This window comes from Phyllostomus hastatus, unplaced genomic scaffold (assembly GCF_019186645.2).
Source record: "Phyllostomus hastatus isolate PE091 unplaced genomic scaffold, TTU_PhHast_1.1 phas_contig_195, whole genome shotgun sequence".
NCBI lineage: Eukaryota > Metazoa > Chordata > Mammalia > Chiroptera > Phyllostomidae > Phyllostomus > Phyllostomus hastatus.
Genome location: NW_025333706.1, coordinates 2,618,811 through 2,633,134, shown reverse-complemented (window position 1 = coordinate 2,633,134; position 14,324 = coordinate 2,618,811). Strand labels below are relative to the sequence as shown.

General features: G+C 40.4%; 1 protein-coding gene across 5 annotated transcripts in view; it reads right to left on the bottom strand.

The window, feature by feature from the left end:
- Positions 1 to 14,324, bottom strand: part of SYK (spleen associated tyrosine kinase) — a 90,687-nt gene that overhangs the window by 25,534 nt on the left and 50,829 nt on the right. For 4 of the 5 annotated variants that reach the window (XM_045833856.1, XM_045833858.1, XM_045833859.1 and 1 more), the window contains 5 exons: positions 13,041 to 13,119; positions 12,621 to 12,670; positions 10,920 to 10,988; positions 2,836 to 2,914; positions 1,436 to 1,613 (listed from right to left, as the gene is read on the bottom strand). In XM_045833856.1, the coding sequence (XP_045689812.1) occupies positions 1,436 to 1,613; positions 2,836 to 2,914; positions 10,920 to 10,988; positions 12,621 to 12,670; positions 13,041 to 13,119 (455 nt within the window). The remainder of the gene's footprint in view (positions 1 to 1,435; positions 1,614 to 2,835; positions 2,915 to 10,919; positions 10,989 to 12,620; positions 12,671 to 13,040; positions 13,120 to 14,324) is intronic. The other variant, XM_045833860.1, reaches the window with a different exon arrangement.

Sequence of the window (14,324 nt, the reverse complement as noted above, 5' to 3'; positions counted from 1 at the left end):
TGGAGTAAAAAATAACCTCTTCAACACATTTGTTGGGAGAACTGGACAGCTATATGCAAAAAAATGAAATTAGAGCACCAACTTAAACCTTATACAAAAATAAATTTAAGATGGATAATAGACTTAAATATAAACTGTGACACCATTAAAGTCCTAGAGAAGAATGTAGGTAGGAAAATCTCAGATATTTCATGCAGAAACTTTTTTATTGACATGTCCCCTAGAGCAAAGGACATAAAGGAAAGAATAAACAAATGGGACCTCATCAAAATTAAAACCTTCTGCATGGCTAAAGAAAACAGTATCAAAATAAAAAGAGAACCAACTGTATGGGAAAACATATTTGCCAATGATACCTCAGACAAAGGTTTAATCTCCAAAATATATAAAGAACTTATATGACTTCACTTTAAGAAGACCAGCAACCCAATTAAAAAATGGGCAAAGGACTTGAACAGACACTTCTCCAAGGAGGACATACAGAGGATCCAGAGACACATGAAACAGTGTTCAATATTGCTAGCTATCAGAGAGATGCAAATTCAAACTACAATGAGATACCACTTTACACCAGTCAGAATGACCACCATAAACAAAGCAACAAACAACAAGTGTTGGAGAGGATGTGGAGAAAAGGGGACCCCAGTGCACTGTTGATGGGACTGCAGACTGGTACAACCACTATGGAAAACAGTATGGAACTTCCTCAGAAAACTAAAAATGGATCTGCCCTTTGACCCAGCAAGTCCACTGCTGGGACTATATCCTAAGAACACTAAAACACCAATACAAAAGAACCTTTGCACCCTGATGTTCATAGCAGCACAATTTACAATAGCTAGATGCTGGAAGCAACCTAGATGCCCATCAGTAAATGAATGGATCAAAAAACTACGGTACATTTATACAATGGAATTCTATGCAGCAGAAAGAAAGAAGGAGCTCCTTCCCTTTGCAACAGCATAGAGGGAGCTGGAAAGCTTTATGCTAAGTGAAATAAGCCAGGCAGTGAAAGACAGATACCATATGATCTCACCTTTAACAGGAACCTAATCAACAAAACAAAGAAACAAGTAAAATATAACCAAAGACACTGAAATAGGGGACAGACTGACAGTGACCAGAGGGGAGAGAAGAGGAAATTTCAGGGGAAAATGGGAAGGGTTTACAGGAACAAATTCAAAGGACAAATGGACAAAAACTAAGGGGAGGGTGGTAATGGGAGGGAAGTGGGGAGGGATGGGTGGGAGGGGTAGAATGGGAGTAAAAGGGAGAAAACTGTATTTGAACAATGATTAAAATAAAAAAAAACAGATTTAGCTATGGTGGGTTACATTTTGTGTTTGGGATTAAGTGAAGTTAATATATGCATATTTCCAGCATGTCAGCTCACATGAGAATAAGTGTGGTGTGATGGTGCAAAACTTTAACTTACTTTTTCATTTGGTAATAGCCCTTCTTCACAGTGCCAAAGTTACCAGAGCCTAGTTCTTTGTCCTCCAGGGTCAGCAGGTTCCGGTCTAGGTAGACCTCCTTCGGCCTGATCTCCTCAGGGTCTGCATAGGGGCTTTCATATACTGCTGTGTCCATGGGCAAGGCTTCTCTGTGGGCTTCTGCAATGAATTCAAGAAACACACAATCCTGGCACTGGATCTCTAGTTCAAACCCCAGCATCTACCACTCCTACCTCTGTGTGGTCACAGCTTCCCTTTCAAGATCTTGGCCACTTTGTGTAGTTAGAGTGCCAGTGAGTACTCTAGGTATGGTCTCACCCAGTTTGCAGGGGGGCAGTAAAAAGCCCCTCATGCCCACTGTACGTGACTCTCATTCTTGCATTAACATTTATTAAGAAAGGGTCTTTCATGCCAGAGGCAAAGACAGATGGGCCCTCCTCACAGGCTGTGGTGACTTTTACTGTGTCTGAAAATTTTGACTTTCCTTCCATTGAGAGGTGTAGTCTACGTCACCTTGCCTTAGTGGGTTTTGTAACTCTGTCAACTAATAGAGCCTATCAGAAGTGATGTTGATGACATGTTCAGGAGAGGTGATAAAAGGTTTATTTTCTAGAAACTGACTCTTGAAGCTTCAGATGTCATACAAGGTATCCAACTGCCTTGGCACCTTCTGTGCTGTGAGACAGCCCAAGTCATATGGAAAGACCAGGCTGAGAGGCCCCAACACTAAATGGAGAGGGACAGATGCAAGCCAATCCCAGGCCCCTGGCCTCACCATGGCCTCCACCCCTGCTGGCCCAATCTGAATGCAAGAGGTCTTGAACCACAACCACCCAACTGAGCCTTGCCCAAATCCCTGACCTGCACCAGATAAGGAGAGATCAATTAAATGACTGCTGATGTTTTAAGCTACTAAGTATTGGGGTGGGTTTTATAGCAATGGACAGACCAAGTCACCAATAAAAAATGATCTGGGGTCACCTAGAGAACCCAGGAAGGTCATCTAGAAGTTTCGCTTCTGATAACAAGTCCAGTGGAGGGCTACCGAGTTTACTTTGGGAAGTCACCCTGAGCTGCAGCCTCTGTGGCCTGGTACAACCACAATTCCCTAAACATGTCTACAGTTCCAACAGCTCAGATGTCTGTTCTGATTCTCCCAGCCACCCATTACTGCACTCAGCTGAAATGTATTAGTGCACACAAACATCTTTGCAAGAACATAGTATCAAAAATGTGAATTTTGAGCAGTACTGTACTGCAAGACATGAGTTCTGAAGAAGCAGCACTGAAGAACACTTTCAATGTGGACAATTCATTGTGAGGGATGTTGTGCAGACTGCTTCATCCAGCAGTAAATGGTGACTGAAAGGGCATCTCTCACCTCTTTCTGAGCCTCGGTCTGGCTCATAGGGGTTGAACGTCACGGAGCTCTCTGGCCGGGTCCCCTGAGATGAGGTGCCCTGAAGCACACAAATAATATGTCACCTTTCTTCATTGATACTCTGTTGAGTTGATATAATTATTTTTATTTTCAAGTAATCACATTTAACATATGCAGGGAAGACAAAAGGAGGAATCAGAAAGAAAACAGGAAAAAAACAATGTGGCTTATCTCATTCTTCAGGCAACTGCTTAGATCCTGTGAGGGCCCCATGCTGCTCACAATCCCTGTAACTTGCAGGGCCTGTCAGGGTCTCAGATGCTGCTGGGAGGAGTCACCCAATTGTTCAGGCAGAATTCCTTCCCTGTTACAGCTCTTTCAAATCCTATCTGTACCTCCCAAAACACACCACAGGTATTCTTTATCCCCTTGGATTCATTTTCCCCCATTAACTCTTTCAACTATACTATATGGAGGTTATTTCAAAACAAACATGAAATACCCACCAGTTGCTCTACCCACTCCCTAATTCCAAAGTGTCTATGCAGCTGGAACTTTGGCCTCTGCCTTTAGCTTCTGTGAAGATCTAGCGACATTTGGGTGATGCCAGAGGATAGCACTGGATACTCAGTAATCATCATCATCGTCATCATCATCATCAAGGACTCTGTGAGGTGAAAGCCTCTTGCTAACCTGAGAAAAGTAATTCTTCCTGTACCCAGAGCAGGTAACTGAAATGTATCAAAGCAAAGCTTTGCTGGCTGTTACTACTGGCATCAATTTGCATCATGAAATCATGGGGGGTAAATCTAATCTTGATATTCCTATAGCCTTTCCCCTTTGAAAGTCTGTATCTCAAGTTAGCCTTACCCACCCCACAAGGGCATTGCTATTAAATTTGTCTCATAGGAGAACCACAATTCGAAACATTTGTTTTTGGTGTGAGTTGAGTATAAATTTTATGTATCCATTGACCTTATTACTGCCCAAGCAGTGGCCACAAAGAAATGAGATACTGCCAGATTTTGGAGTTGTTTAAAGAAACAGACACTAAGCTGAATTATACACAGTCACTTATCTCCCGGCACACACTGGTATCCCTGACTGCCTTCCTGATAGCACAGTACCAGGAACCAAAGGTACAATAATGATGTCACAGTGTGCCACAGCCACCACCTGGCCTTTGTCTCCTAAACCTGGCTTCTTTCTTCATGCTGTCTACTGTGCACTACAGAGCCACTGCTAACAGTGACAAAGGCCTGTCTGATGTGGCTAAAGGACACTTACTTTCATGTGTCAATAGGATGCCACTGGATCCATTTTTCTCACGACTATCTCAGCCTTCTAAATGAACTGTTTATAGACGTAGCTATGATAGATCAAGTGTGAAAATGAAACCTAAGTTCCAGGGGCACAGTAATTCATTCACGGCATTATAGCTTTGTGAGGCCCACTGCTCATGCTTAATAAAAATGTGCCAAACAGACATATGAAGGATTAATGAAGCTGGGAGATGTGAAGTGTAAACTCATGTGATTTAATTCTCTTTCAAGTCTTTATGCTAACAGAGGGAAACAGGCATGCATAATTCCAAATGACAATCTACCTCTTTCAGAAACTTTCATATGATCATGGGACTATTGGATGTGCTGCGAGTTCATGTCTCGCTTGTTATATAATCACCCTCTGTCGGCAGAAATGTCCTATGAGAAACTAGCAGTTCCCAAGGCTCTCCATTCCCACCTTTGCTTGGTTCCCTCCTTCAATCAAACTCCAAGATAGAAATAGTTTGCAAATTTAAAAAAAGCCTCTTTTTGGTTCACATTCTATCATTTCAACTTCTCTAATTTTCCCTGCAGGTAGGTAAGTTATGAGATGCATAGACAAAACTTCAGGATACCAGGACACAAACCCAGTACCCCTTCCCCTCACTTTAACCCCTCCTGCCCTCTACCTACTTAAGATCATATCCTGGGGCTGTTGCCTCTCCATCCTGAGAGAGAATGTTCTCCAGGGCAGGAGGACTTCATAAAAGCTGTTACAATTAAGCCAGAATGCAATTATCTGACATATGACTCCTGTGAAGAACTTTAAAACAGAGGTGGGGTGTAAAAAAGGTACTGGAAACTATACGAGGGCCACAGGACTAAGAATGTGTAGTGATAAACACAGCAAATTTGTCCTGGACAGAGTAATGCATACTTGGGTGGGAGGGGGAGTGTGCATCCCAGTCTGTGTGGACTATGGACAAGAAATGGGTTGGGGGTTCCCTGTGGAAGCTGGGGACATGTTTTCACCCGAGGTGGTTCAGGGCTTCATTTTAGCGCTGCCCGCACAGACCACCACATGGTTACAGCCTTCAGAGCCTGGCTGAGCCCCACAATGCCCTCAATGACCACTTCAGCTTGCCACCTGGACCCCTTGCTCCTGCCTGCACCAGGACAGAGGATGGTGTTATGCTTGGGAGGACGTTCCATGGAATACACAGGAGGTTTCCTGTTGTGTCAGTTAAAAGGGCACTGGTGACTTCATGGTGAAGATGAAAATGCAGAAAGCACGTTTCATCTTTCTGGAAGTACTGGATGAATATGTCACTTAGGAGAACAGAAGCAACAACAAAAACATTCTCAAATCAAAATGTTCAGGGGGAAGAAGAATTGAGGACTTTATGAAGAATGAGATCTGAGGCATAATGGTAAATTATAACAGTACTGATTAGTATTTTTAATGAAATTTTAATTTAATAAAAAGCATATGGTTGTTTTACTACACCACTAGTCATTCAGTCTGTTTTTTATTTGATGATTTATTTTTCCCTAATCAATAGTATCACCTTTTCTGCTTTGAGCACAAGGCATGAATGAATGTTGACAATTGCTTTTTTCCCCTATTTTTGCTAATACTCAAAACAGAAGTTAAATTGGCAGGATACCACTAGATGGCACTAGCTACCTTAGCTTTCTACCTTGGAAAGAACAAGTTGTGACTTTTAAGTTTTATAAATTCTGGTAAAAACAGATCACTCCACAACAACAAAATAAAAATTAGGTTAGGTTATAAGTTATAATTCCCAATCTCTTCTTTTCCAGGGTCAACTTCAAGTAGAAAATGTATTTGACAAATATTTAAGTGCCTACTTTAAGAAGTGGGGATTCAAAAGTGAACACAAGAGAAAAAACATACTGCTTTTATGGAGCTGACAGGCTGACTCAGAGTTTCCTGATATGAGAATATTGCGCATGTCCTAGGAATGTCCATTTCTAGACCTTAATTTTTAGACTTTTCAAAAGACATTTTTTAATCAGGCAATAGCACTAATAGAGGTAAAGGCATACTTGCTAAAATTGCAGTGGAAAAAAGAACCAGTAGGTTTCAGAAATGCTGGCTGCCATAAACTGACACAGCTCTGGTTTCTGGTGGAACGCCTGTGGCCCCAAAGGGGAATGAGGCCCTGCAGTTGAGGGCAGCCTTGCCTTGGCCAAGGCATGGAGTAATATGGGGATTCCTTCAGAGCCACGAAGATAAACACTTGACCTTCAGAGTTAATTTTCCCTCACCTAAGAAGCAAAGATATACAATCTTGACTTTTGTAATGATATAAAAACACATTTCCTCAAGGGTCTGGCTCACTGCTTTGGCATTACCAAACTTGTATGACTTACGAACAACTTTTTCTGTCTTCCTCTCTCCCAGCTGAACCCTAGTGAATTGTACATTTAAATGTCTTAAAATACTCCAATCATCAATGTATATGTTGGAATAAAACATGAAAAATGGATTTTACTGTGTAATTCTGGAACACATTTCCACAACTAGGTTAAAATGTAAATGCTGTGTCTCAGAGAATATGCATTTGAAATGTGGAACTCAAACACTGTCCTTAATTCTTTAAGGATTCTGTTCAAACTCTGCCAATCTACCTTAACAGAAGAATAGGTGTATGTATTTGTAGTAGCAAACAAAAATATTCCAGTATTAATAAGAGGGATTTTATTAAGTTAAGTGCTATCAGTCCTTAAAGTAAGTGTGTGGTGGGGCAGGGAGATGGTAAATCATGCTTGTGTTCTTTAGTTAAATTCAGTTATATTTTTAAGTATTGAAATGTTACTAATATCTAAAGAAAAGTTTAAAATACACCCTCCTTTAAGTTGGTATTATAAGCTTTAAAATTATTTGATTAATAATCATTTTGAAATAAAATGTACTTTTCATTAACTACCCACGTGCTAGATTCAATTCAAGCCTTAACATGTACTTTTTTGTTTCTAAATTATTAAAAACTATTTATATTGATCAAACTAACAAATTCAAGAAAGCCATTTATAGAAATAATGTGTATACATGTGGAATAAGTACATACGTACTTATAGAAGTACATGTGTATTATTTATAACTTAGCTAAATAGGTAGAATATTTGACATAATTCCCAGTAGTCTTTTCTCACAACTGGTTAAAAAATGGAAAATCCCCTTCTACTTGTGGAAACGTAAATATTAGTTCTAACATATTTCTGATGAGCAATTAAAATACTTTCAATCTATAGCTGAAATCACACAATTCTTTTATTTATTAACTATTGATATTTTTGGCATCTATGAAAATTCAATTCATACTTCAAAGTTGTTATAAATAACCCCTCATTTTGCCAGAAAAGTATTTTCACAGTATTAATCAGAGTAATTACTAATTTTTAATTCTTTTAAAAATTGATTACATAATTTTAATAGGTGCAAATTTAAAAAGGCACAATAGGTTTTGCAATGAAAAGTGGGTCTCCTTGACACCCCTGTTGGCTACTCCCTAGGCAACTACTGTTACCAGTATTTTCTGCATTCTCTCAGAATATTCTATACTATATCAGCACAAATATATGTGTATGACACTGCTATCTGCAATTAACACTGGATTTTGAAAACAATTTTAGATCTCGGCTGCCTCCCACAGTATTCATTTTATTGTAAATAACTTCATTTATTTTTCATTGATACACTTTTAAATTATTTCCAGACATTGTTAATTATACAAAGCTGGAATAAAAAACTTCATATATATATACATGATTACACATAAATGCAAGAATATGTATACAAATACTTAGAAATAAAATTGCTTTTAAGTTATATGTGTTTTTAATTTACATGGGTGTTGTGAAAATACCCTTCTGAGAGACAGCATCATTTCCACATTTCAACAAAGTGTGGACGTGCTTATCACCACAACTCTGCTGCCCTTTGTGTTACCGCACTGTTTTATTTGGGTTCAGTTTCACAGGTGGGCTTAACAGAGCACCACAGTTTTAACTTGCATATCTTATTAGAAAATGGAACATCTTTACCTATGTTTAAGGGCTATTTATATTTGTTTTACTATAATCGACCTAGTGACATTCTCTGTCCAATGCCCTGTTAAATAGTTAAAACTTTTGATTTTAGACTCTTTTATATATTAAATATAGTAATCTTACATGTATCATTATTACAAATACTCCCAGTTTATTATTTGTTTTGCTGATGTTATGATTCTTATCCATGATCCTTATTTTTATGTAGCCTTACTAATATTTTCTTCAACTTTCTTTAGACATGTTGTCCTTTACTCTAAAGACCTATTACAACTCACTTGCTAGATTTTACTTTGGCCAATGCGAGTAACATGAGCTAGCCTCGGCCTGCCTGGGGCAGTGATTGGGGTGGGAGAAGGGCTTGTCTCCTCACAATCCCAGCTTCTTCATATGTCAACCTGGCTAGCCTGAGCTGAAGTCCTCCATTTTTGCATCAAACCATGATCTTGGCATTGCTGGCAAGAGATTTTTTAGATGTAATTAAAATTCCTAAGTAGTTGATTTAAATTAGTTGATTATTTTGGGTGGGCCTGGCTTACCCAGTCAAGAGTCCTTAGAAGAGACCTGCACCTTTCTGAGAGAGAAAAAGGCAGGGAGGTGCACAGCCGACCCTGGGATGTGGGTGACACTTCAGTTGTTCTTGAGGGGTCCCATCCTGTACTGATTGTCTCTTCCTCATGGCCTGCTTATCTAGCCCCTGCAACTGTGTAGGTAAGTCCTTGTGTTAAATCTATATATGTGTGTGCTGGTGTATATGCATATATTACACATATACATGTGAGAAAAATTGTTATGCATGTACATGTGTATTATATATGTACCTGTATGTATGTGGGAGGGCATGTCTGTTTTATGCATAAATCTTCGACTAGTCACACTCCCCTAGTTGAACTCTGAATGAAGATACACCTGCAAATCACAGAATTAAGATAAATGTGGAATGTTGTGCTTACTTTGTTCACAGTGAAACTGCTCACCTCTGGACTGCACCTGAGCTAGGGAGCATTGGTATACAGGCTTTGGGTCATTATAAAGAGCATGATGAATAAACAAGGGTACTAACTGGAGGTGTGACCCTCGTCCACAGTGGGCTTCTCTCTGGCTGCCAAGCAGACCCTGTGAATGGAGTGGTCAAGGAAGCTGGGGGAGCAAGGGGTTTTGGGGCTGCTGATGGGCCACCAGTCACACTGTGTGTTCTTCCCTGTGTCATTCTGTGAAGCTTTATCAAAACAGCATTTGATTAAGAACTCTAGTATCTTGGGTTTGACTGCCACACCATGGTGGAAAGTCACTAATGTGAACTGAATTTGTAAATATAACCTTGAAAGGATGATTTATAACAGAATAGTACCCTAAATCAGAATACACTTTTAATCACCTTAGTTGATGGGGCACCATCTGGCCTATTTCCTACTGGATTATAGTCCTATCAGGTGCCATCCTGGCACCGAGTGGAACCCTCTCCCAGTCAAGGGGCGAATGCTGACACGAGGCCATGGCCAGGTGGGCCAGAGGTGGCAGCAGTTGAGTTTGCCTGGGATCATGGGGAATGTGGACTTTTCTAAGTTTAAAGTCTCAGTCGCCTCCTGGCCCTGATCTTGAAACAAATATCAAATTGTGGAGCAAAAGGAACATTGACATAGAGAATGTATCCCCTTGACAACCTGGTCCCCTACTCCTAACATGCGGCCCCCTTATGGGTAGCCCTCACTGTCAGCCCCAGAAGTGACCCTTCTGTGGGCTGATCCACACTGACTGGGACTGCAACATTAAAATAAAATTATTATTCAGGTTCACCACATAACTTTCCCCTCAAACACCACCTTAAATTAACTTCTGTATGACCTATGTCCTATGGCCAAAAATACTGAGAATGTCTTGAGTATGAATGCCCTCTTGGAACATTTTTACTAAACAAGATCTCAGGGCTTTTATGCTTTTATGAGCAAGAATCCCAAAATACCCAGAATTTATTTATTAAAAATTGTGTATGTATTTTTACATGTTTAAACTTTAGTCACCTTCAAAGTACTCTCCATTTGATGCAATACACATATGAAGACATTTTTTTCCACTGCTCAAAACAGGTTTTGAATTCATCAGTTTTGATGCCTTTTAGTGCTTCTGCCATTTTTTGTTTCACCTCCTCCATGTCAGCAAAATTTTACTGCCTCATAAACAAAACTGGTATTTCTAATCCTACAATCCCATCCCATCTTTATATATGTTATATTTAAAGTTCTGTGTTGGAAATTTACAGCCATAATGATGTTATTGAAGCACTTTAGACAATATACACACTTAGGCCTTCACTGCACAGTACTCATAAAACCTTGGTGTTTCATCCACCAACACGTGATTTATGCCATCAGTTACCATAACACTGCAACACACAATTCTGGCAACTCTAAAGTAACTTGGCTCATTTGGAAAAGATTTTCCAACATGAGAATCAGTTCCCACTTATCATGCTGACTGAGATGACTTTCAAGCACACATGTCAGCGGAGATAGCATGTGCATAGTGATGGACTTTGCAGCAAAGTGTCCAGGACCCACATGGAAAGCACAGTGCGTGCCCAGGTGGGCTGCCCATGAGGGCTACATGCGGCAGAGACATGGGGCCAGAGCAGCAGGAGGGGCAGGGCAGTGCACATGGAGGGCAGCCAGTGGGCGGAGCACAAGTGCTGAGTGCGGGTCAGTCCTACCACTTAGGGACAGCAAGCAGGGGATGTTTTAGCACCTTTCTGTGGCCAGGCTTTGGGAAGGAGTATGATTTGATTCTTGAGATTATTCCACCCGGTGACCAAGTCTAGAAACCATAATGGCAAAGAGGAACAGTAAATGTTTCAGAAAACAAATAAAGCTAGGTACATAACATGCTATTTTAACTTGCTTTATAACCATAATGCCCGACCCTCCAGCTTTTGTTGATGTGACTCAGTTGATCATTAGGAATATTTCAAGGAAAGCTGAGCACCTGAGCAGGAGGACCTGGAAGAGCATTTGGGTACTATTTTCCACAACAGGCTATAAAACTAGAGTCATTACATTAAATGGCCCATGTTCCATAGAGAATTATTAAGTCACAAACTCAAGTCAATCATTGTGAAGAAACTAAAAGATAATTTGCTCAATTTTTCACTTGTTCAAGGTGACAGTCCCATGTGCTTGTGGGAATTCACTGAGTTAAACACTTAGAGCACATGCATTTACTTTTTCTGTATATATCTCATCAGTCCATAAAAAATTGTTCCAAAAAAACCTAATTTCTTGGAGCCACTAGGTGATATATGGCTAAATATAGGGCTTGATATTCTTTTAGTTCTCAGCACTGATTTATCCTCAAGAACAAAGAATCAGTCTCCAAGCACACACATGGTAGAGCTGACAGGCCCAAGAGCCATGAAAAGAGTAAAATAAAATGACCCCTTAAAAGTGTCATATTTTAGACACTGATCCTAAAGTTCACTGACAGTTTAGCAAATTCCAGGTCCCCCAATCTGGTGACAGGTGCTGCTCCTGGAGAGACCCCAGTTTCAACACGGGGCACAGCTTCTGAGCAGTCTGTGGTCTCCATGGGGCCAGAAAGTGCATTCTGCTCTCTGCAGACTTTCTTAAGGGCTAGCAGACAAAAGGTGCAGTGTAGAGTACACAGCCCACAGAGAGGTAATTGCTACACTTCATGGATGGCATGAATGGGAACTGAAGGTCCACAGTGAGGTCCTCCAGGAGGAGCAGGAAACCACATCATGCTTTGAGTCTAAAACTGTGCGGCAGTGCATCACTGTTGGAGGGAGGAGGGCTGGGATCCTCTCTCTGTAGGGGCACCAGGCACACTTTGGGCAAACCTACATGGAGAAGTATGGATGGGCCACATTCTTACCTCCTATTGACAGTGCAGGGGAGGTGGGTTCTGACCTAGTGCCTGAATCTACACTTTTCTAGGGCTCCTCTCTGATGCCACCCTTTCCTTAGCCTTCCTCGGCTATGCTACTCTCAAGCCAGCTCTCCTTGAAAGGGCAAGGCCTCTAATGTCTTGGTTGATGTAACCTAACAAATCAGGCAGAAAACATCACTGAAACATCATAATGCCAGACCTTGGTTATTACACCAACCAAGGTCATGTGGATCATGCTCATGTGCCCGCACAAGGTTTTCAAGACTGAGCTCGAAATCTGCCAGGAAGCATATTCCTGAGTTAACATTGGGTTTCATGGTCATTTTGTATACTTTTAGCAAATGGAGAGAATTTAACCTACCAAAAAAGTTAACTTGGCTAGCTTGGAACTGGAATCAGGCTGATTCTAGCTGACATCAGCAATCCCAGTTTATCAAGTCTGATAAAACAACAATCATCACTACTCCTGTTAGCCAAAACATGCTTTCCATTGCACTAACATACAACTGCTTTACCTCCAGTGGTACTTCTAGTAACACTTACCGCTGGATGGGAACTTGGAAGTTGTGGACGACATCCAGGATTAGTATTTCCTGGTGAGAAAGGGGGATGATTACTGCTCTATCAGTGAAAACCGTCACGTACCCCCTTCCCACAGCAGATCAATCAATGTGATGATAAAATCTTGCTTCTTGAAAAGCAGGTATAGTTTCTGCATACTTTTTTTATTGTTTTACTCAACTTTCTCACTATGCAATCAGCCCTAGTTTTTTAAAGTAAGCAGCAATTTTTTGATCAATGATATTATATAAAATTGGAGCAATCTGACACTTATAATCAATCAGTACAAACAAGGCCTCATCTCACCTGAACTGCAACAGGCCAAATCTAAAACAGGACTGATTATTATCAGGTTATTATTGTTCTCTAAAAGACTGAGATTCCAATGTCTTAGTCACTTACCTGGTGGCCCGATTTTTTGACATGGAACTGTAAGAACTCTTAACAAACCATCTGGTTTATAAGAATAATGTTCGACTAGCTGAAAGAGAAGAAAGTAAGAAAGTGCAATAAATAACAAGGCAGGAAAGGGAATCCTATCTGAAGCAGCTGACTCCCCTTTTGAACTTTAGAAGTGATTGAAGGACAACCCATAATTTCCTTGTTGGTCTGTCTGATCCCTCCCGTGTCTCTCTTCCCACCCTCAGACTCAGGACAGAAGTCCACATGCCACCTTTCCTTCACGATCTCACTCTACTCTCCACTCACCCCTTTTCTCTCTCCCTCTCTCTCTCTGCCTCTCTCTCTCTCTCTCTCTCTGTTTCTGTCTCACTTTTTTTTTAGGTAGCAAGTTGCATTTACAGTATTTGTATTCTCCTACATCTGTGTGAGATTACAAAGGTGAACTCAGCATTTAGTCATCAAACAAACATTCTGCTTCTCTAGGCCCTGGGTGAGGACAAGGTAAAGTCATGTGAATAACACACATTTCCTGCCCTGGAAGTGCTTACTTGCTTGTTGGAGGGACAGATAAATGCTTATTACAGTGCCATGGGCAAAGGCTTTGGAGGGACCAAGTCATTCAGCCCAAAAGTTTCAGAGAAAAGACATCGCAGCACAGGTGACATAGGAGCTTGGGACATGGGGAAAGGTCACTTTTTGGAAAGTAAACTTGTATCCACCAGGCATGGACATCTTTGGCTAATGGTTCCCAGAAAACTATGATTATGTCTAATTTCTATGTTAAAAATAAATTAGTGGCAAATACATTTGTTTATATCTTATCAAAGTTATGTAATATTTTTCTCATAACAGACATTTTCTCTTCAGACAATCTAAAATATTCATATCTGATATCCTCCCTTGTCTGCTTATTGGTACTTTTTCCAGTCTCGAAACTTACCTACTTGTGTGAATGTTTGTTGAATGAATATATTTTACCCTTCCAGGTAACATTCTTTTCTCAAATTTTTAATTATTGTGGTTAGAATATAACATGAGATCTACCCTCTTAACAAATGTTTTGGTCACAATCAGCCCTAACTTGCTACTTAGAATGGACCCTGAAGCTTTCCCTGTTCTGTAAATGCAATAGTATGTTCTCAGGCCAATGATATTGAAGTCCCTAAAACAGGTGAGACTTCTCATCCACTTCTTCAGAGTCATTCAAAAATCTCCTTCAATTCTTGTGTTTTTAGACAATCTATCCCACAAGGGTGGCTGGGAGGTGGGTGTACATGTAGGAAT